At 33.5% G+C, this 21,252-nt stretch overlaps 2 protein-coding genes across 7 annotated transcripts; both read right to left on the reverse strand.

The window, feature by feature from the left end:
- Positions 1 to 1,263: 1,263 nt before the first annotated feature.
- Positions 1,264 to 12,317, reverse strand: LOC132640631 (uncharacterized). 3 transcript variants are annotated; one of them, XM_060357306.1, is made up of 7 exons: positions 12,133 to 12,317; positions 9,207 to 9,429; positions 5,814 to 6,340; positions 5,473 to 5,665; positions 4,743 to 4,807; positions 4,440 to 4,650; positions 1,264 to 1,914 (listed from the first exon to the last, which is right to left on the reverse strand). In XM_060357306.1, the coding sequence occupies exons 2-7, from the start codon at positions 9,411 to 9,413 to the stop codon at positions 1,552 to 1,554; spliced, it is 1,566 nt and encodes a 521-aa protein (XP_060213289.1). In that variant the 5' UTR covers positions 9,414 to 9,429; positions 12,133 to 12,317; the 3' UTR covers positions 1,264 to 1,551. The 3 variants fall into 3 exon arrangements, with proteins under 3 accessions (XP_060213289.1, XP_060213287.1, XP_060213290.1); XM_060357304.1 differs by having other exon boundaries at positions 12,128 to 12,317; XM_060357307.1 differs by lacking the exons at positions 9,207 to 9,429; positions 12,133 to 12,317 and adding an exon at positions 6,459 to 7,163.
- Positions 12,318 to 12,440: 123 nt separating this feature from the next.
- Positions 12,441 to 19,958, reverse strand: LOC132640632 (tRNA-specific adenosine deaminase TAD1). 4 transcript variants are annotated; one of them, XM_060357310.1, is made up of 11 exons: positions 19,744 to 19,958; positions 19,546 to 19,639; positions 18,187 to 18,362; positions 17,944 to 18,075; positions 15,917 to 16,030; positions 14,208 to 14,374; positions 14,046 to 14,122; positions 13,839 to 13,958; positions 13,464 to 13,551; positions 13,001 to 13,158; positions 12,441 to 12,909 (listed from the first exon to the last, which is right to left on the reverse strand). In XM_060357310.1, exons 1-10 carry the CDS (start codon positions 19,901 to 19,903, stop codon positions 13,051 to 13,053), a joined length of 1,236 nt encoding a protein of 411 aa, XP_060213293.1. In that variant the 5' UTR covers positions 19,904 to 19,958; the 3' UTR covers positions 12,441 to 12,909; positions 13,001 to 13,050. The 4 variants fall into 4 exon arrangements, with proteins under 4 accessions (XP_060213293.1, XP_060213292.1, XP_060213291.1 ...); XM_060357309.1 differs by having other exon boundaries at positions 12,441 to 12,919; positions 19,546 to 19,666; positions 19,744 to 19,956; XM_060357308.1 differs by having other exon boundaries at positions 19,546 to 19,666; positions 19,744 to 19,954.
- Between the last annotated feature and the right edge of the window lie 1,294 nt (positions 19,959 to 21,252).

The raw sequence follows: 21,252 nt of genomic DNA on the forward strand, positions 1-21,252 counted from the left end.
TTCGATTTGTTCCATCCTCGTTTTGTACTTCTTCTTCTTCTGGTACTCTGTAGCCAGGAACCACAAAATCTATGGAGTGTGACGGCTGCTGTAACCATACATATGTTTGGATACATTGGAAGATATCTTGATGACGATTAGAAATAAGTCCAATTTCTTGTCTATCACAAACAACATGTCTCCACAACAACTTGAGAAACCATGTCCATGACTCAAAGCTCTCACATGCAACTACATCATATGCAAGTGGAAAAATATTGGCGTTCATATCAATTCCAACAGCAATCAACAATTTCATCTCATACTTACCATAAACATGAGAGTCGTCCCTTGAGATGATCGACCTGCAACTTTTGAATCCATTGATGTTTAGTTTAAAGGCCCAGAACTGATACTTAAAGATGTGTTCGCCTTGCATTGTAGTTGACTTGTGCTTCCACTCAACCTTGATAGTTGGAGCTTGGCCGTTACATATTTACCTTTAACTAGAAGTTTGGAATGAAGAACTTCTTGGTAGGAAGCATATTACCGATTTAATAGGCATATCCGACCAGGACGACTGAAGCCTAAAGCCACCAAAGCAGTGGCTTTAGGCCCCAAATATATTAGGGCCCCAAAATAATTTGTATTATATTTATGATTTTAAAAAATTATATATTTATTATTAGTGATAAATAATTTTCTGGATCATTTTATGTCAATTATTTATCTGAGAAATATGATTGATGTAATTACTGTTAGAAGTTGTAGACAATTAAATTTATAATTAGTTCCTACTTTGTAATATGGTTTAATTCACTTCAACTTAAATCAATTTAGTTTATAATTTTGACTTTGTAAGATCTTCTATAACTCCTTGAGTGCCTTTTTAGATATTTTTCAAGCTCAAGAGCTAAGTAGATTATTAAACAATTAGAATAAAAAAGACATTATTGAGCTATTAAATATTTTTTAAAGCATAATAGTCTCTGGCAGTTTTAATCTATTTTTATAGTTAAAGTGATACACAAATATTTATATGTATAAGATGATACTCTTATTGGCCTGAAGTCTTACTTCTATTTTTAAATGTTTCCATTGCTTATAAAATAATTTTGAAAAGTTTTTTGTAACAATCGCTTGAACTAAAAAAAAAAAAAACGATGAAATGATCGTAACACAGAATATAAGACTTGTGATTCAGTTAATGTCTCATGAACAATTACACGAATTGACTATATCGTCAATTGAAAAAAAAAATACACTTTAAAAAAGCTATAAGAATAAATAACAAATAAAATATATTAAAATTTTACTAAATAAATATAAGGCCTCCTTTTAAACTCCGGCTTTAGGCCACCGGCTCTCTTGAGCCGCCCCTATATCCGACCAATAGGTTTCGAATACCCAATGCCTAAAGAGGAAAAAGGAAAATTCTTGAAGAGAGAGTATTTATAAACAAGAACACTAAAGTAGAGATTACCTATTCATATATGTTATGTGAAGAGCACAAAAGGCATTGTACATTAGCTTACAAATAGAAAAGGAAAATCAAGAAAAGGCCCTAGCTAGCTAGTGCTTCTTGTTTAGACTAGACCAATAATCATTCTCCCATGCCTCCACTTGCTTTGTTGCCTTAACTTTTTGTTCAACAAATGCTTTAAGTTCTTGAGGTTTATAAGGTGGTGGAAGGATGCATGGATCAGTATGACTAGGAGATTTCTCTAAAGCTTCTTCCATGAATTTCCTCCATACACCATTTGAAGGACATGCCAATGATTCTGAACATATTTCAATTGCATTTGGAGAAACAATTGGATTAAATTTTTGCAACTTTGAATATTCATTTAGCAGGTGGTATATATAATCAAAAACACGTTCCATCTTCATGTCTTCATGAATGAATTCACTCCCTGCCTTCCCTATGGCCTCTGCCTGAAAATTTCAAATTCAAAATTAAAAGGGTTGTTAAACTAAAGAAGCATTATTAAGAAGTTGAACGGGAAAAAAACATATACTCATCTGTCCGCATTTATGTGGCATATTTTTCCTTTTGATCTGTTCAAAGAGAATATCATACCTTCTTATTTAGAAATAATTTAATTTTAAATCTCTCACTTTATAATTAATGAAATGATTTATAGCCCACATTTGTATAAACTTGTTTTAGACCATAAATTAAAAAAAAAAAAAAAACTCACTTTCTTAAAATTTGTGTCCAGTCAAACATCGTCACATAAATCGGAGGAGAAAGTATATTAGTATTAGTATATACTAATGTTGTCAAGTGTTGGTATGTTTTCCAAACATCCTCCAAGCTAAATTACAATTTAGTCTAACTTTATGTAGTTTTAGTTGTGTAAACTTTATTACAAAAGAAAACGATTGTCCAAAATCACTCTGAAACTTTTTAGTTTCAGGCATCCGATATCCGGATTTTATGTTCCACTAATCCGAATTCTCCCATAAAATGTTTACTACGAGGGGTTTTAACGTTTTATATAGAAAAAGATTTTCTTCTCGATAAAATCAGAGACCACTAGTTAAGAAAGAAGGAACATAATTTCCACTGCATTCGGGTTAAGGGTGTCGAGTGGGCCGGGCCAGCCCGAACCCGGCCCGGTAAACCCGGCCCACCACCGGCCCGGCCCAAGCCCACTAATAGGTGTAAGGGGCTGGGCTAGGTGGGTTTTATTAGGGGGCTGGGCCGGAAAAGGTGGACAGCCCACCAGCCCGGCCCACCATCAGCCCGGGTGATGGCCCACCGGGGCACCGGCCTGGCCCAGCCCGGCCCACTTCAAATTAAAAAAAAAAAAGATAAGTATTACATTTATTACTAATAATAAGTATTTTAAAAACATTGTATCCCAATAAAATAGTTGTAGCTATAATTGTGGGATTCTTAAAATTTTGGAAGCAAATATATGACATATTTATTAATTATTCAAACCATAGTTAGAATCTTACTTTAGTTAATTAAAACTTAACCATTAATTTTAACTCATGTAATGTATCTCTTATTCAAGTAAGAACTTGAGAAAAATGGAGACAATAAAAATGAAGAGGAATCGGATTCGTTAATATTTAATTGCTACTAAATGAAAACTAATTAGCTCTCTTCAAAATTGCAATTATCGATTAATAAAACTAAAGGCTCACTGAGTCTTTGAATTTCTTTTCAAATTTGTGTTATAATTTTATTTATAATTTTATTTACAAGAATAATAATCTGTACGCAGTCAAAATAGAACTATAAATGTAATTGTGTAAAACTAATCCTACACAAGTAGCAACTCCAAGATAAATTTCTGCAAGGAGGTACAAACATTGATCAGTGCCCAAAAGCAACAAGACATTATAATAGGCTGACAAAATCAGTGAAATGACAAGCCTCTGAAATTGCTGATGCGTGAAATAAATCAAATACCCCTTTTAAGTTACTATCTTGCTGTTGGCTTACACAAGTTCAAAAATATTTCAATAGGTTATACAGTATACTATATAATAATATAAACTATTAGTTATATATATAATAATATATTAATATAATCTTATTAGTTTCAAATATTTTATATATAATAATAATTAAATATTTTTTAGCATATTGAAATGTCTCCACCGATGATGGAGACGTGACAATCTGCACATGACATTAGGACTTAGGATCAGATGAGATAATTAAATTAAGAACTTTGGTTTAGTATCAAAACTCATGTGCATTGTTCCCATTTAGTTCCCATTTAGATGAGTAGGAAATTTAGAGAAAGAGGAGAGTAGGGAATTGTGAGATAATATGGAGAAGAATGAATGGTACTTATAGTTTGAAAATAGGGCCAAAGTATAATTTAAGGAACTTGAAGGTTAAAATAAAGTTGACAACAACTAGATTTTAAAGTATTAAACTTAATAAATTTTAGCATTAGAATTTTTTTTAAAAATAATTAAAATCCGGCTCGGCCCACTAACTAAAACCCGGCCCGGCCCACTAACTAAAACTTGGCCCGGCCCACTAACTAAAATCCAGCCCGACCCACTATCGGGCCCGGTTAGCCCGCCGTGTAGCCCCTATTCGAGGTGGGCTGGGCCGGACACCCTTTCCCTCTCCAAGCCCGGCCCCCAGCCCGGCCCACTTAACTTACGGCCCGGCCCGGCCCACTTGACACCCCTAATTCGGGTTAAATCACACTTCAAACTTAAATGCTTTGACTTTGAAATGAAAGAACTCTATATATATGGGGTAGAATTCACAAACAACCGCATTTCTGCCTTTGTAATTGGAAATCAGTCACTTGCATGAAATTTTAAATTTCACAGGTGAAACTCGGGATATTGTAATGGACTTTCGCCTATAGATTTGAAACTTCATGAAAAAGCTATGTTTCAATGACATGACTGAAAAATGACCAGTGAACATTATTTCTATATATTTATAGGTGTTGAAAATTGAAAGTATACCATACCTTGTCCGTGTGATTGTTTCCCCATTGAACAGCAAATTTGAGAGATTTGCACTTATCATTGTCTCTAATGGGCCAGTAATGTTTCTGTGGTATCATTCCTCTCATGAAGAAATCATAGTAGTGAGGCGTTATGTATAATGTTGGTGAGTCGCATGCAAATATGTACTTCTCACTTACTGACCATGCCCATCCTTCTACATATATTTTAAATCTAACAATTTCCACCAATTTAAATTTATTACAATAACCCGAAAAAGCATATTTAACTAAATAATTAGCAATAGAAGAAGATTAAATATTAACCTGTGGGTGCATTGGTCTTCGATATTTGATTCCTTGTACCCCTTGTTGGATTGATCTTTCCAATCCTGAGATCATCATTCGAAGAAGACAAAAGTCATGGTATGTAATAATGTAAATGAATTACTTGAACAAAGAAACAAATTATGGTGAGTCAATTTAATTATGGGAATCGGTAAAAGTACAGGTATGAGAATTAATAGGTAGATCTCCACTTTTTACTTATTCTTCTCTCTCACACAGAAAAAAAAAAAAAAAAGGAACAAAGAAAAGCTAACTCTTTTTCCAGAAAAGAATGGACGATTTGAAGTACGCGAATTTAAAATTTTAATTTTTGGTGTAGACGCAGAGTGTGGTAGTTTAATTGTTAAAAAGATTCAAATATCTAAAAGGATACATAAACTTACAATAATTAGAACTCATAAGTTTTCTAATTATAAATATTTGAAAAAGTCAAACTAAAGAAAATTCTGAATATGTCAAACGCAATGTGGCACTTAACATCACCTAGAAAGTACCATGAAGGATGGTAGTGGGATAGATATAATCCTTTCACTATTAGCCAGAATTTAAGTCTTGAAAATAAAATTAAAAAATCCTGAGCAGGAACATTTCTCCAGGCCTTATGTCGCATGTATCCAAATTAATAATGATAGTACCAAATACTGAGAAAAATACATCACCTAGAAAGTTAAGCAAGTAATGTAGTGGTGGTAGTGGTAGGGATAAAAACCTGGATATATAAGAGAGTATCCCAATTTTCTTTGATGGTAACATTACACCTCATAAGGTCTTTTCTGATTGGAGAAACATTAGGATTTCCCCTCCAATAAGCAAAGGGTATCCTATCTTTCCAGCTGGTTCTCTTATTCCCTTCTTTTATGTTCTTTATCATACTTCTCCATGGTCTTATATTTGTCTCTGCCCTACAAATCATAAAACCAAAACAGTCATGTATTACTAATTATGTACTAGTTATGTTCTTTTGAAGGCGCAAATTCTATCTCGATAATATGTAACGACATGCAACTTAGTACCAAAATATTAAGGAGTAAGAAAAGGTTAATTAATTACCAGCCCCAAAATGACCAATCGGGAAAAACAATATCCATACTCTGCCAATCTGAACAGTACCGGAACAATGGCGGTGGGCCAGAATCAGGTTGCCGGAAATCCTTAGCCGGGATAACCGGCCGGTCATCGGTGTCAAACATGATCTCCAAATTAGGCAATTTCCCAGGATAAAACCTTAGGAGTTGTACAATCCCATACATAGTGAACAAATGTCTAGTTTGAATAGAGTATTTCGCGTAACGCTCAACGTAAATTCTCCCATCCAATATTATTAATCTGAAATGGGCATATTTCTTCGATTTTTCCAACATTTCTCTAGTAATTCCTGTGTTTTTCCAGTGCCTTAAATCATCATAAATCCATCTAAAATACTCAGGGCATGTTGAGTTGTTAGGGTTTAAGGGTTTATAGGACGTTGAATAAGTTCTTGGACATGTATTTGTCTTGTTCCATATTTTACAATCCAATGGGAGAATTTGAGGTCTCATTGGTAAGTCTTTTTTATAGAAATGACCTGAGTACTTTGCCTGCACAAATTTTAACCAAAAAAAAAAAAAATTATATATAACAACAACAACAATAAATCCAATATAATCTCATAAGTGGAGTATAGGAAAGATAGAATGTACGCAAACCTTACCCTACCTTTAGGGGTAGAGAGCTTGTTTCTGGATAGACTCTCGGCTCAAAAAATGTATCCAACACGGGATAGTAAGAAAAATAAAACAACAAAATAGCATGATACAAGCTAATTGCAACAACAACAAAAAATAATTGATTGAACAAAAAAAGACAGATTACCTATTACAACAGATTTAAAATATACTATAAATTGTGTACAATATTAGCATGAAACCTGAAAAAATAAATTCTAACTAATACCTCCACATTTTATCATGGACCATATTCTTATCCTGGGCAAGCCTTCCTCTTATGCAACTATTTAGTCCATATTTTTTGTAGTTCTACGCTTTCGACTCCCAAGGTTTTTATATTTTTTGGGTGGAATGATTATTTATTATTCTATTCATTCTTATTTACTTGTCAAGTATATGAAAAATAATTTTTTCTATTTACTTGTCCACTTTAGCAGATCAAGATAAACTAACTACTTGTCTTCAATTTATCCTTATCGTTAAGTAATCATTTCTCAAGCTTATTAGATTGTCATTGACTACTTGTAACCAAATAATTAGATTTTCAGAATATAGTAAAAATGGATAATTTACACTTAATTGATATTGCTTAAAGGAAGCGCAAAATGTATACTGGACAAGTAGAATAGTTGCCTACCCGTTGAGAGAGATTATTATGTGTTCGAAATTTTTTGACAACTTCAATTCATTTTTTTAAAAAAAAAAATTATTGGACCAAAAGGTTACAGAGACCATAAATCTTTGTCCATCATGTTTTGGAATAAAATATTTGCTCTTTCATTATTACTCCCAGCGCCTCAAATTATCTGTCGTAATTTTTAAAAATAGTTATCTCAAATTATTTGTAATTTTAGAAGTTTAGAAAACATAAATTATTATTTTTTTCAGTTTATATTAAGTGTAATAATTGTTCTTAAAGACTACAAACGCCTTAATAGAGTAAATATTTAATAAAAAGAGATTATATCATAAGACAAAAATGAGAGTAAAATAGTTAAAAACTATTCCAAATTAATATTTTCTTTAGAGTCATTTAAAAAAAAAAAAGACAGATAATTTAAGAAAGATGGAGTAATAAGTCAGTGTCATCTAATATTCTCTTGAGAAGTGATAAACAAAAATTTAGTGAGCCGACATTAAAATTTCAACTAGATGAATAATCCCTGACCACATAAGTTTGAAACCAATCGAAATCGAACGTCTCTTTCATTTTGACAACCACTAACTTATCAGTGAATATTAATTTGTAATAGTACCTGTAGTTATCTTATACTCCCTTATCTATTTTTACTTGTCCGGTATATTAAATAGTAGATGTCCACTTTTATTTATTTAGTTTGAAAACTTAAAAAATAATTTATCATTTCATGCCAATTTCACTTTATTATTAATTATTATCATTAGAAACTTCAAGTAATTGTTAGTGGTTGCATAACTTTTAAAGTATGTTTGATCAATTTCAATTATTAGATAACTAAGTAATAATAAGGGGTGATATAGTAAAATTATCTTTCAACTTATAGCTAGGGTGTGTCAAATCAATACAGGACAAGTAAAATGTAAGGAGCGAGTAAGTAACCTGATTATATAATTACTTCCCTAGGGGTGGGCATTCGGACCATCGGATTGGATATGAAATTGTCGGTTTGGATATTCGATTTTCGGATTGAAGAAATTACAATTCAAATCCAATCCAAATAAGTTCGGATTGGATTGGATATTTTAAGTTCGGTTTCGGATTATTCGGTTTGAATATTTTGAATTTTCGAATTTGACTCTTGAGGCTTAAGGCAAACTTATTAGGAACGAAATTTATGTGTTAATTCCACAGTGGTAAATCTAAATCTTAATTGCTCAGTAAAAAAAGCCTTTCAGTTCAAATTAGGATTAACAAATTCAAGTCATGTCCAACATAATAAATCCATACCAAATAAAAGCATCTGAAAAAGTAGAAATGAACAAAATAAAATCTAAGTATTCCTCTAGAAAAACAACAAAGAACACTGTCGTGGGTGACACTAACATGAGACTTTTGAGACTTGAAAAGTAAGAAAACCCTATATTATATTTGATTTAGTAGAGAATTATATATTGCACTTAATATTTTGATGGATAGGGCATTAATTATTAATCTATTGGATCTCTAGAAACTAGATATAAGGTATAAAGATTTCGAATTTTTGGATATCCAAAAATCCGTAGTACTAAATCCATATCCAATTCGAAATTCATAAATTTTAAAAATAAAATCCAAAGTCCAATCCATAATTCAAATATTCAAACCAAATATTTAAAAAATTCGGATTTCGATTTGAATTTCTGGTTGGCCCAAACTATGTTCACCCCTAACTTCCCTATTTTATAATATGTGGTGTTTTTACCTTTTCATTTTCTTTGGAAATAAGTGATGTTTTTACTTTTTAATTTTATTTTAAAATAAATGGTTTTCACATAATCAGGAAGCCTTTGATTTTTTTTTCTTTCCATTTTACTCTTATTTAAATAAATGAAGTTTTTACATAACCAAAAAGCTACTAAATCTGCTTCTTCTTCAAGACATTTAATTTAATTAAGGATGTGTCCAAACTAAAAACATCACTTATCATGAAAAGGATGAATTATTTTTTTATGCTTTGAATACATACAACTTAAAACCTTTTTTTAAAAAAAATGTTCTTTAATAAAGTGATGATACGACAGATTTTAAACGTGAAAGAGAGTATGAATATTGACTTACAAGATCAATCCATCCAGCAAATGATAAGGCTGAAACTATGAAGAGAAGCAAGAAAAGCAACGATGTCACATAAGTAGTTGTTGTAGCTCTATTCTTCAAAGATTTGCACTTTGCTCCCACCACTGAGATAATATTCTTCTGTAACATATGATTAATACTCCTAACCCAAAAAACATTAAACAATTTCTCCCTCCTCATCTCTTTCATGCTTCCACAGCACCTCCTATAAAATCCAACTGATAAAATTTACTGATATTTATATATACTTCAACCTAGGAAAAAAAAATCAAACTTAACTTTAAGAAACTTGGAAAAGTCTAATAATTAAGAGTTTTGGTGGTCCTTTTTTTTTTTTGTTTTTTTTTGTGAGGGCGCTGTGTGTGTGTGTGTGGGGGGGGGGGGGGGGGGGGGGGAGATGGTATTTGGAGAGTGTAGTAAGGGAAAATGTGTTTTATAGTGAACAAATAACATACACAATTGATGTGCCGTGTATATTAAGGAAAAATAGTAGATCCAATGGTAGTAGTACACAATGGGCTCAATAATAGGCACCTCAGCCGCTGGGTTAAGTTCTCCAATATATTAAGGGGATGCAACATTAATATTTATACATGAATAAAAAAATTGACTCCATATATATATTGCAATTTTTCGACGAAGGGGGTTCGATTGACACCCCTTCCACCCCTATAATTCCACCCCTGATAGTAGGTGAAGTTGAAACTGATTAAAAAACAATGCTAAGTGTTGTGAGACTTGTACTTATTGTTGTGAAAGTCATAAGACGTTCAATTTCAGAGTTGATATCTCTATAGATCATAATCTGATGCACTTTAGGTAAGTGTTTAATTTTGTTGAATAATACAATTCCACTCAACAAAACTTTTCATTGTAGAGTACCACTGCTAGAAAAAATCAATTTGAAAGGATGTCCATAGTCTACCTACTTACCTACATTCTACCCTTTAGGTTAGTGATTACTAATTTCTTATGAAACAAAATTCCACGTTTTTACTCTTCAAGAAGAGATCTATTTGAAAGAATATTCAACATTTCCAGGATCGGCTATTAATTATGCGCTGCTCACCTTATCTCACGTACAAGAAGATAATATTTTTGAAAAATTAGATTAAATTAATTGGATGTGTATGACCAGATCTGGATAATTTAAACTCTTTAATTTTTGGGAAAACAATACAAAACACTCATAAAAGGTAAAATATTTCAATTTCGTCTCTACATAGTCTGGCCGAAACTATTCAGTCGAGTATCTCCTCACCTAAACCTTTCCTTCATGATACCATCTCATTATATTTATATTCGATGATGGTATCACGAAGGACAGAGGCATATCTCATTGAAGGACTGAAGCACTCCTCCATAATATCATCTCAGTATATGTTATATATTATGATGGTATCATAGAGATTTTTTTTAGGAAAGTGTGTTGTGTATTTTTAAGGAATGAACATGGTCTTCTATAATACCATGTCAGTATATTATATTTACCATATGGATTTCATAAAGGCTTGATGAGTATTTTTGAAGAAATGAAAGAAGTCTGTAATATCATCATGATATATAAGAGATACAATGGTGGTATCATAGTTCCGGAAGCATCTAGGTAAATAGCTTTGAGGATATGAAAATAAGGGGCAGGGCTGAGTAGTTATTTTGGGTGCAGTTGGCATTTTGTTCTTTTCCCTTTAACTTTTAGGAACTCCACAAGGCCCAGTTTGTCTTTTTATTTTTAAGATTAAGGTATAATCTCTGAATTTAAATATGGAGTACTCAATATCAATTGTTTTCTCAACATCGGTTGGTATCAATTGTTTTCTCAACATCGGTTGTATGGACTTTATCTATATTTAAAAATAATAAATAAAAATTCAAAAAAAAAAATGAATATTACCTCCACAAAATATTAGACAAAATTCTAATTTACCGTCATGGTAAAATTGTTATTTAACTGAAGCTTAGATAAAAGCTAGTGTCACGCAGTAGCCAGGTGGCAACGCAGACAATCGAGCGGATGGCAGTGATTGCGGTGGTGGCGATGGTTGGTGGATGTGGCTGGTTGTGGTAGTTGTACGGTGGTGACTAATGGTGATGAATATTAGGTGGAATGTAGCTAATGACGGTGATAGTGGTGGTCTATATTACAACTCCATACAAAATCTAAATAACCCAAACTTTTCTAAATAAGTGATTGTCAAAAAAAAAAATGCATTTACTAAGTTGTGATCTAAGCGGTTTAGGTTTACGTCTAGGAGTAGGACCACTTTAACTACTTTTTAAAGCTTTTTTCTCCTTTTTTCACGTCAAAGAAACTTATGACATTATGGTTCGAAGTATACTTAATCGTAAACCGCCATACTTAATCGTAAACCGCCTTTTTACCTCTCAAAATAGGCATAAGATTTGCATACACCGTGCCCTTCCTAGATCTCATTTTGTGGGACTTTGCAGGATATGTTGTTGTTATACTTCAGATTTTACTAAACAAGGCTTGGGCTAAGTAAATCATCTCTTATGCTTTATCGACATAGACTACATTTTTTTGCACCGATTTCCCTTCAAAGGCACTTGTCTTTAATTTTTGTCCTTCGTTTAAAAAAGGGGTCATAAATATCTCGAGGTTTTGGGTTCAAACCCCACTTCGTTAAAAAAAAAAAAAAAATCGCAAGACAAGGCTTCGCGAAAATATTGTCTTAAGGCAAAAGTTTGCTTTCAATTTTTTTGCAATTTTTTTTTTTTTATTACTAAGCCAAGATTCGAATCCATAACCTTGGATATTTTAGGCGAAAGGCAAAAATTAAAGACCAACAATTTGAGGACAAAAATTAAAAACCACCCACGAATAAGGACAATCGTGTAAATTTCCTACCACATGATTTTTCTATTTGGTTTGGAAAACTAACCTTACCTTATTCTAACGCCAAGAACAAGGAACCAGCACCCAACTTAGACCAATCCGGAGTAGCGGCAGCAAAGCAATAGGATCAAAGCCATAACACCATTTTAATGAGTTGATATTATAGAGTAATCCTTCATTCACGCGCAAAAAAACTCCCACAAATTACACTTCACAAGCCCAAGAAACTACTCTCAGAATAGTTTAAAGAGGCAAAAAGCAACGGTTTTGAAATATTACTAGCTTCATCTACTTTTCCTAAATTTCCATGAATATCTTGTGAATGCTATTGAGACGTTCTGCATTGCAACACATTATAATCACTATAATGTCACCAAGAAGAATATTAGTATAAAGTTATATTAGCATTGTGTGTCTGGTAGTGAGAAGGAAAGTAATTAACATGACACTGGAGATTAACATGTGACTGAACCCCCAAGAAGGAAATAAAGCATTTGAGTGACTTTAACAAAGCAGCTTTCAAAGAAGTCACGCGGCAAGTGTTGACAACATCCTTCACATGCCTAATGCATTAAGGCTCAAATATTTTTTTTCATTTTTTCTGATGATCCCTTCAACAACAGGCCAAGAAATTTAAATAACTCGGCAGAGCTCTAAACTGAAAAAACATAAATCACATAATTTGACCAATTCCCCTGTCAATTCAACGAAGTTGCTCACACAGAAATGGGCTCGTACTATCAGCTTCTGCTCCAAAATGACTCACGGCCCATGTTCAGCACTTCAACCTTCAAATACATTCACAGATCCACCATTGTCCCTGTAACTCTGCAAGGCACTATCTTGCTTTTTTCAATTTCTTTTCAGACTACATCTTCCGAATCACTTGCAATAAACTAAAGTAATTTACAGAGTTTACCATGTTATAGTCATCTTCAGTCATGCAATCTATCTTCAGCGGCAACTCAACTACAGAGCCATGAATGCCTCAAAATCTTGAGGTTTCAGAAACCAATTCTTGAAATTTGAACTGGCTTTAAAGGTTTTTGAAGCTAAATGATACTCTTGCGACTTATCCTGCAAAACATGCTAGAAATCGGTGAAACAGTCTATTTCAAACAAATTTACCTTTACTGCTATATATTAGTCTCTCTTCAGTTCATCTAAAGTGAGCAGTATAAATTATCACATAAGAATGTAAGTATCCTTGTTTTTAGGTAAAATATGCATATATTTGTATCCAATGAACTACATGCCACCTTTACTGCTATGAAAATATTAGTTTCTCTTTAGTTCACCCAAATGAAAAGAAGAAAGTTCGAATGTAAATATCAATATTGATTGTAAATGTGGAGATATTTGTAGACAAAACTACACGTCACCTTTAGTTCTCGATAAGAGTTCCCAACAAAAGCATGTTCACCTAAGCAATTACGTGATAGTGATAAGAAGGATTCCAAAAGGCGCTTCCTGAAATGACGATAATAGATGTTATTCTCAAAGGGTTTACAAAATTTCGACATACCATGAATAAACCCATGTAAACTTTTACAAATCTGAAAAGATAAAATTCTAAAGCAGATCATATTACCAAGTTGACAGAGTGGTACGCACATTAATTAGTAAAAATAACAAAATTGTGGGACTCCTCACTAAGCATCAGATTGAATTTTCTAAAATTTTACACCATCGAAATGAAGAATCATAGCATTAACAATGCTAAAGAGTTTTCTAAAATCTATTTCTGATAAGCTTACTTGCATAGAGAAGACTCAGTGGAAGGAGACATTGCGCCTTTTGCAGAAGTGCCCTGCTTCCTGCCAGTGGTTCCAAGAATGACTTCATGCAACCCGGACTTGTTCCAGCATATGGAGTACCTTGACATCAGAGTGTGTTCTTTGAAGTTAATAAAAAGCAGTGCTAACAGATTATTCACCTGGAATAACGAACATTATTCCACCTACCCGCATGTTAAAGTGGTCAGAGCAGTTTCAGAATGTTGAAATTCCTCGGGTGGAATTGGCGCAACAAAGACAAGTGGCTACCAAAGGCGAAGGGAAAAAATGTAACATACATACAGTGAAGATAAGATGAAGAAGCATGGCTAGATAAAATTGTGTGGAAACCTTGTTCACTTGAAATGGATCCATTAGCTTGGACAATGGTAAGATTCGCTCGTGCATAACTCTTATCATTTCATCTTTGATAATGGAGGATTTAGAAGCTATATGGGATTGTCCAACGGTCACAGAAGAAATATAAATTGGCTCCAAGAAGTAAGAAAGTAGAGCTCCTGCAATAAGAACGGCATTGACTGAAAGCAGAAACAACATAGGACTTCCGGCAAATATTAAAAGATAACTACAATAAGTAAAAGCAAAGTTCCTGCAATATTAACAATAATGATTGGCTTCAAATAAAAAAAATGACAACCATCAGAAAATAATTAACAACCACCGAAAATTTTCATTACAGCACGCTATAGAGGAAGTCTTCACAAAGTTGATAATACATGAATAACAACCAGAGCAGATCACGGGTTTCTCCATTTCAAGAGACAATCCCATCAGAAATTTAAAAGCCTAAGCACCAGGATTATTTTTTTTCCAAACGTCATATGATGATACATCACAAACTACTCCCTCCTTTTCATTTTACGTGTCTTAGTTTGACTGAGCACGGAATTTAAGAAATATGGAAGACTTTCGAATCTTATGGTTTTAAACTAAATAATGTGTATAACGTACCAAATTGCCCTTCGAATCTTGTGGTCCAAAATATCCTATGACAGATAATTGAATAAAGAGCTACTGAATATAGAAAGTGGCATTCTTTTAAAAAAGACTTAAAAGGGAAAGTAAGACACATAAATTGAAACAGAGGGAGTACTTCAGAATCCCGTGAAACAGACAACAGACCAACCATGTCATTGCATAATGAATAGTCAGATCTATCCAAGAGTGTTTTTGAAAAGACTTTGCGGATGTGTTACTAACATGCTGACATGTAATGGGAATTCATGATAGAGAATCTGAACTCCGTGAAAGATGGACATTTACAAAAGACGATTCAACAATCTGGTAAAACATTCAATAATTACATATAGCTGCTAATTTCAATTAATTAAATGAAATGAAAAATTGATTTAGCACATCATTAGTAGATCTAGAGAAACAACTTATCACCACATCTATCAAATGCAGTTATCGAAATTCATAAATGCAGTTTAAATCAGCGTACAATATAAAAACAAGAAAATAGTGAACAAGATAAAGAACATGTGTTGGAACAGCTTCTATACTATTCACATATTTTGAGAAAGCTAACAGTTTCCATACTATTCATATATGTTAGTACTTAGTTATTTTTTAAAGGTTATTTACTGAGGACATGACCTTAGATAGGAGATTATGGAGGTCACGTATTAGGGTATAGGGTTAGTTAGTAGTTGAGTGTTTTCCTACTTATCCTTGCATACTAGTAGTTGTAGTATTAATCTTATAGGCCCTTGTGTTTGATAGTAGCTTACTATGTCTTGTTGTACTGCTTTAGATTGCTTGTTCTTTTTTTTAGCTATGTTGTCCTATTATCTTGAGTTATTACTGCTTATTATTACGGCTTATTGTTACTGATACTTTTTCATCTCTCCTTAAGCCAGGTGTCTATCGGAAACAGCCTCCCTACCCGTCAAAAGGTAGGGGTAAGGTCTGCGTACACTCTACCCTCCCCAGACCCCACCTGGTGGGATTTTACTGGGTATGTTGTTGTTGTATTTCCATTAGTTTTGGATATTATATTACTGAAAGCGTATCTAACAACTAGAAATATAAGGAACCTTGTACACCGACCACGTTCCAACGAGCAATCTTATCAGAGCAACTGACTGATAAAGTTGTATCTCCACGACCAGGTTTTCGCATGACTGTGCCAAAGCCCAAAGGAATACAACCTGAAAAGATAAAAATCTAAAAATTATTCTTAAGCAAAAACTAAAACAGATATGATCACTCCCTCCCTCTCTTGTTTTTAAAAATTGTCAGAGGGGGATGGCACTTTGCATTTCCTAAACCAATTTTCTTACAACACATCAACCACTAATTAGAACTTGCATAAAAATCCTTCAAGTGAGCCGACATCAATTTTTAAACTTTGGTACTTCAGTAAATTATGGTTAGAATGCTACGCCAAGCATTTGTTCATAATGACTACTATAAATTAATATTCAAAATCCATACGATTTGATCTGCCTTTTGCACAATGAACTGCGGCTTGGTTAATTTCAAAAAACATAACTCCGGGAATTCCTTCAGAAGACATCATAATGTAGAAAATCCAGAAAGGCTAGTACTTCGAATTTATTAGGATGCATCGCATAGACATTATGATCAGTTCTTTTTATTTCTTTTCTTTGGGCTATAATTTGGTGTCCTAAGTCACTTAACTGCTGATGTGACACGTATTTACAGTTAGTATTTATTACAGTTTACACAACAATTTTTTTTTCATGCCCAGAAGATAAGTGATGAACACTACACAGTCACAAGCAGGATACTCTCTCAGCTTTAACTAAAAGATCATGCTTGATCCTGTTGCTTTTAAATCTTTACCCTACTTGGTCTTCACTAAAGAGATAATTCTTGGGACAAACACTATGGGCTAAGAATTTAAAAGCAAAAGGATAAACGGTGTTCGTCCAAAAAAAGAAAACATCAAATCTCCTTTAGTGGTCGTCCCAAAATACTATCCTAAGTTAAATATTAATCTTTTCAACACAACAGTTTCATTTTTCTATTCTACTGATCAAAAAGAGAAAAAGTCTTCATTATTCTATTCATCAGAGATAAAAAAAAAAGGTAGTAACATGTTGATCCATGTAAATCACTTTAACAAATATTAAACAATGTACACAATCAAGACATGAAATTCAGTTGAGAAAGGAGTTCTAATTTTTTTGAATTTTTTACATAGAACCTTCTTTTCTTTTTCTTTTTTTTTTTTTTTTTTTGGACAGGTGATCTCTAACACATAGCACCTCACAAGGAAGAACATAATTTCAAAGAATGTGTGACCACAGTTCATATTTGTAAAAAGGAATAAGGTTTTGGTGATGTCATCTGTTCCAACAGAACTGGGCCAGGAAAAGAATCTCATTCCATAGTTTCGGTAATGCACTAGTTCTAGATGATGAAACCCCAATAGATCTTTTTTAAAAGTTGCGCTTAGTTTATTTCCTTTCCAAGCGAGCCATTTGGAACTTTACTGCCAGTCTTGACTTGCACCCACGCTCAATAGGATTATTCATGGGTCAGAGGCCCCACAAACCCATCAAGACAGCCAACAAACTTAATGGGCTTGGACTAGATATTCAGCCCTATGGATTGAGCTTGAACTGCCAAAAAATGAAGAAAAGAAAACCCAAAAAATGAACTGAGTGCTCGCAGTTGGACAGACTGGAACGGGGGTATAGGCTTGCAACGCCGACCAGGTTTGGATTAGAAAATGCAGCTTGGTACTCTTATCTTAACCAACCCAGCCTGACTGGTGAACAGAGCTAGCACTAAGCACTCTAGCAGATCTAAATAAATGAAAAAATTTACCCCCACCTAGGATTACTCTAAGAAGCAACTCCGCAAACAAATCCGAGTAACAAAAGAAGATCCTACATGAAAATAATGGGTGCAAAAAAGGCATTAAAGGAACTAGGTATCTATGTTACTCAGACTCTCCAAAAATGTGGCCGCAGCTGTGTCAGATCCTCCAAACATGAGACTACTTTTGGAGGATCCGACACACATCCGTAGCATTTTTGAAGAGTTCGAGCAACATAGCTAGCTATATCCAATGTTACTAATATGGCTGTACCATCATTCACTGACATATATCCCAACGACTCCTCTTTTGAATAACTAAGTTGCATAGATGAGCACATCATGCCCCCTTGCTTTGCAGGACTATCATGCAATAAAGCAAGCTCTGAACTAGGTGAGGCTCCACCTGAAAAGAAGATAGCACAAAACTATAACGAAATAGAAAAACGAGAGAGTTCTACTCTTACATGAAATGAAGAAAGGGTTTAATAAAGGAGAATAGACTACCACTACCTACACGGTAATTGAGATATGTACAAATGTAACTGCCACCCATGCTTCATTTTCAATCTTTTCGGTCCTAAACCATCACTCTCCAAATGAAACATGAAGTTTTCCACATCATCGCATAATACACTTCCATTGCTATGTGCATGAGTATTGTAAACATGTTGAATCTCTGAATACAAGTACCTGGCTTGATCAAAGAAAAAATTGTCAGGTCATTGTTAGAAGTCGTTTCCTTTAACCAACGTTAGGATGTATCTCAGCCGTGTAAACCCAGACATACTCTGGATAATATTATTACACCTAGAACAGAGATACTAGCACTATAGCATAGGCACGAAATTCATAAAACTTTAGCAAAGAAGACTTCCATTGCCCAATTTTGAGTAGTCTTTCACTCTAGAAATATCATCCCTTGGAGTTTAAAATGTGGGTCTATCACTTCCCATGAATAGAATGAAAGACCAGTTTCTGCTAAAGGTGAAGAGAAGACTGGAACGAGGACCAAGGTTCATTTCTTGAAGTTGTTTAGAAGGAACACCGGAATGCACCACCTTTTGGGTTTTCAGCCCCTTCAATACTACCAGACAACATGAGGGGTTAGGATATTAGTTCCATCTTTCTTGAAGAAGACGATAAAATCCAATCCTTATTAGTTGTTAAAAACAAGACACAGTAATATAGTCTGTCAACTTATGCTGATTTGCCAAAGTATAGTCAGTTGATGATGATGGTCTCACGTGAAAACGAGAATGCTTTGATACTACCGACACAAGTATGCTTCAATGATTGAAACTGTTTGCTTGCACACAACTTTAACAGTCGAATATAACATGTAGAGTACTATTTTAACATGTCGAAGCTGCAACATATTTGCTGGCTTACTCTGTAAATCAAATTTGATACTTGTAAGACGAGTCAAAAGTGTATATCTCTAGACCGCAATTGATATTCCCTACATGACTTTACAAAAGCTCTGACCCTCATCCTCCTTAGCTGTGGAGTGTAATCTTAAAATTGCAAAATAGGGGAATCATACTTAATATCATAGTAATAACCTTAACAAAGAATAATGTTCCCTGGATCCATTGAGTATGACACTATTATTAGCTGGTTTATCTTTGTTTTTTTTATAAGTAAAGGTATTATTGATATCAAACTCGGCACCAACAAAGTACAACCAAACTAAATAGGAATCCTCTAATATCCACAGGTATACTACATCAAAAACTATGTAGTCCCCCTCAAAAGTAGTTCAATGTGCCAATCTTTTTGGGACAAACTAATAAGGAAAGTAAAACAATGTTTTGATGATTATTCTTTTTAAGAAAAAAAAAAAAAAAAAGATACTTGTTATCCGTTATCGTACCTTAGGAGAGCTCTTCTAGCGATAATTTCAGCATGAGAATCATTAACAACATCGCCTTTCAAAGTCCTTCGATTACGGCCTATGCATTTCGTTCCTGTTCCCAGCGAAATCACTTTCAATTCTACAAAAATAAACACAAACAAACAATTACGGTTACTCCACCAAATACAAAACGATCAATTTGTTTGGTTACTGGACCTTGTGAAGGTGAAGAGATAAGAAAAGCAGCTAAAACAGTGACTTCACGGCCTTGAGGTTTTCCTTTCTTAGGTAGACAACCGTAAAGCGAGACCACTGCTTCTGATACTTTCTCCCCAAACGGTAACGCTGACCGAGCCCTTTCTCCGCTGGTCTCCATATTTGCACTGTAAGTCACAAGTAGACCCAGGTTGGAAAGAAAATATTTTTATATCATATTTTTTGGTGTTTGCTAAATAAAAGTTACGTAGTTTTAGTGAAAATATTTTTCAATCAAAAAAATAATGATTTCTTATCTGTTTATAATTATCTCAGTTTTTAACTACCACAACAATAATATATCTGGTGTAATTTCACAAGTGCTATCTGAGAATATCTCAATTTTATGTTATTCGGAAAAGGGCCAAAAAGGCCTCTGTGCTTAGGGTGGGCATGGTATGGTATGCTATGGTATTTGAAACTTCGATTCGGTAATTTCGATTTTCGGTATTTAAAAATACTATATCATTAACATACCAAATTAATTCAGTATGGTTCGATATTTTTAAGTTAGGTTTCGATATTTTGCTGTACGGTTATTCGGTAACCATAGTTGTTCGACTATAACTTATATATATATACATATAATAAAGAATTATGACTTCAGCTATTCAAGAAATATTTCAATTATATTATACTAACACTTTACACATGTAAAAATATTTTAAAGATAGTACAAGCAATGCCCTTCGCTAATCAATGACACAAAAAAGGCATTTCAATCAAGATGTATATACTTTGGTACATAAAAAGGGCATTTCAATCAACTATATCATACTAACATCTTACACGTAAAAATATTCAAAAGAAAGTACAAGCAATTTCAACGTCTAAATAATTAGTTTGTACTAATACTAATTATATATTTGTTAGTATTATATATATATGAATTGTATATATGTAACTATATGGATACTTCGGTATGGTATTCGGTATTTCGGTATTTTCATTATCAATACCGAATATCGTCTCAAATACCAAACCTTTAAAAAATGCATACCAAATACCATAATACTGAAACCACGGTATCATAAATTTCGACTCGATATGGTAATCGGTATATACTGTACCGTGCCCACACCTATCTGTGCTATCCGAAAAGGTTTAAAATACCCTCAATCCATACATTTTTCTAAAAATAACCTTCCTTCACCTATTATGGGTCGTTGGGTAGGGACAAGGGAAAAGATCTAGTGGGGGTGGGTTCTAATTTCGACCAATATGGAGGGATCACGTAATAAATAACAAAAATAAAAAATAAAAAGGATAGGGCTTTTAGTTTTAAGGGTAAAAGTGAGTCAAAATAGATGGAGGAATGATATTTTTAGAAAAATATGTGGATGAAGAATATTTTAGACTTTTTCGGATAATACAAGCCATTTTTGGACCTGTTCCATATATTATTTGTTAAAACACTCTCTAATTTCTTACTTTGCCCTCCAAAATATTTAAACAAGGAGTAGTTTTATT

Source organism: Lycium barbarum, chromosome 5 (assembly GCF_019175385.1).
Source record: "Lycium barbarum isolate Lr01 chromosome 5, ASM1917538v2, whole genome shotgun sequence".
Classification (NCBI taxonomy): Eukaryota; Viridiplantae; Streptophyta; class Magnoliopsida; order Solanales; family Solanaceae; genus Lycium; species Lycium barbarum.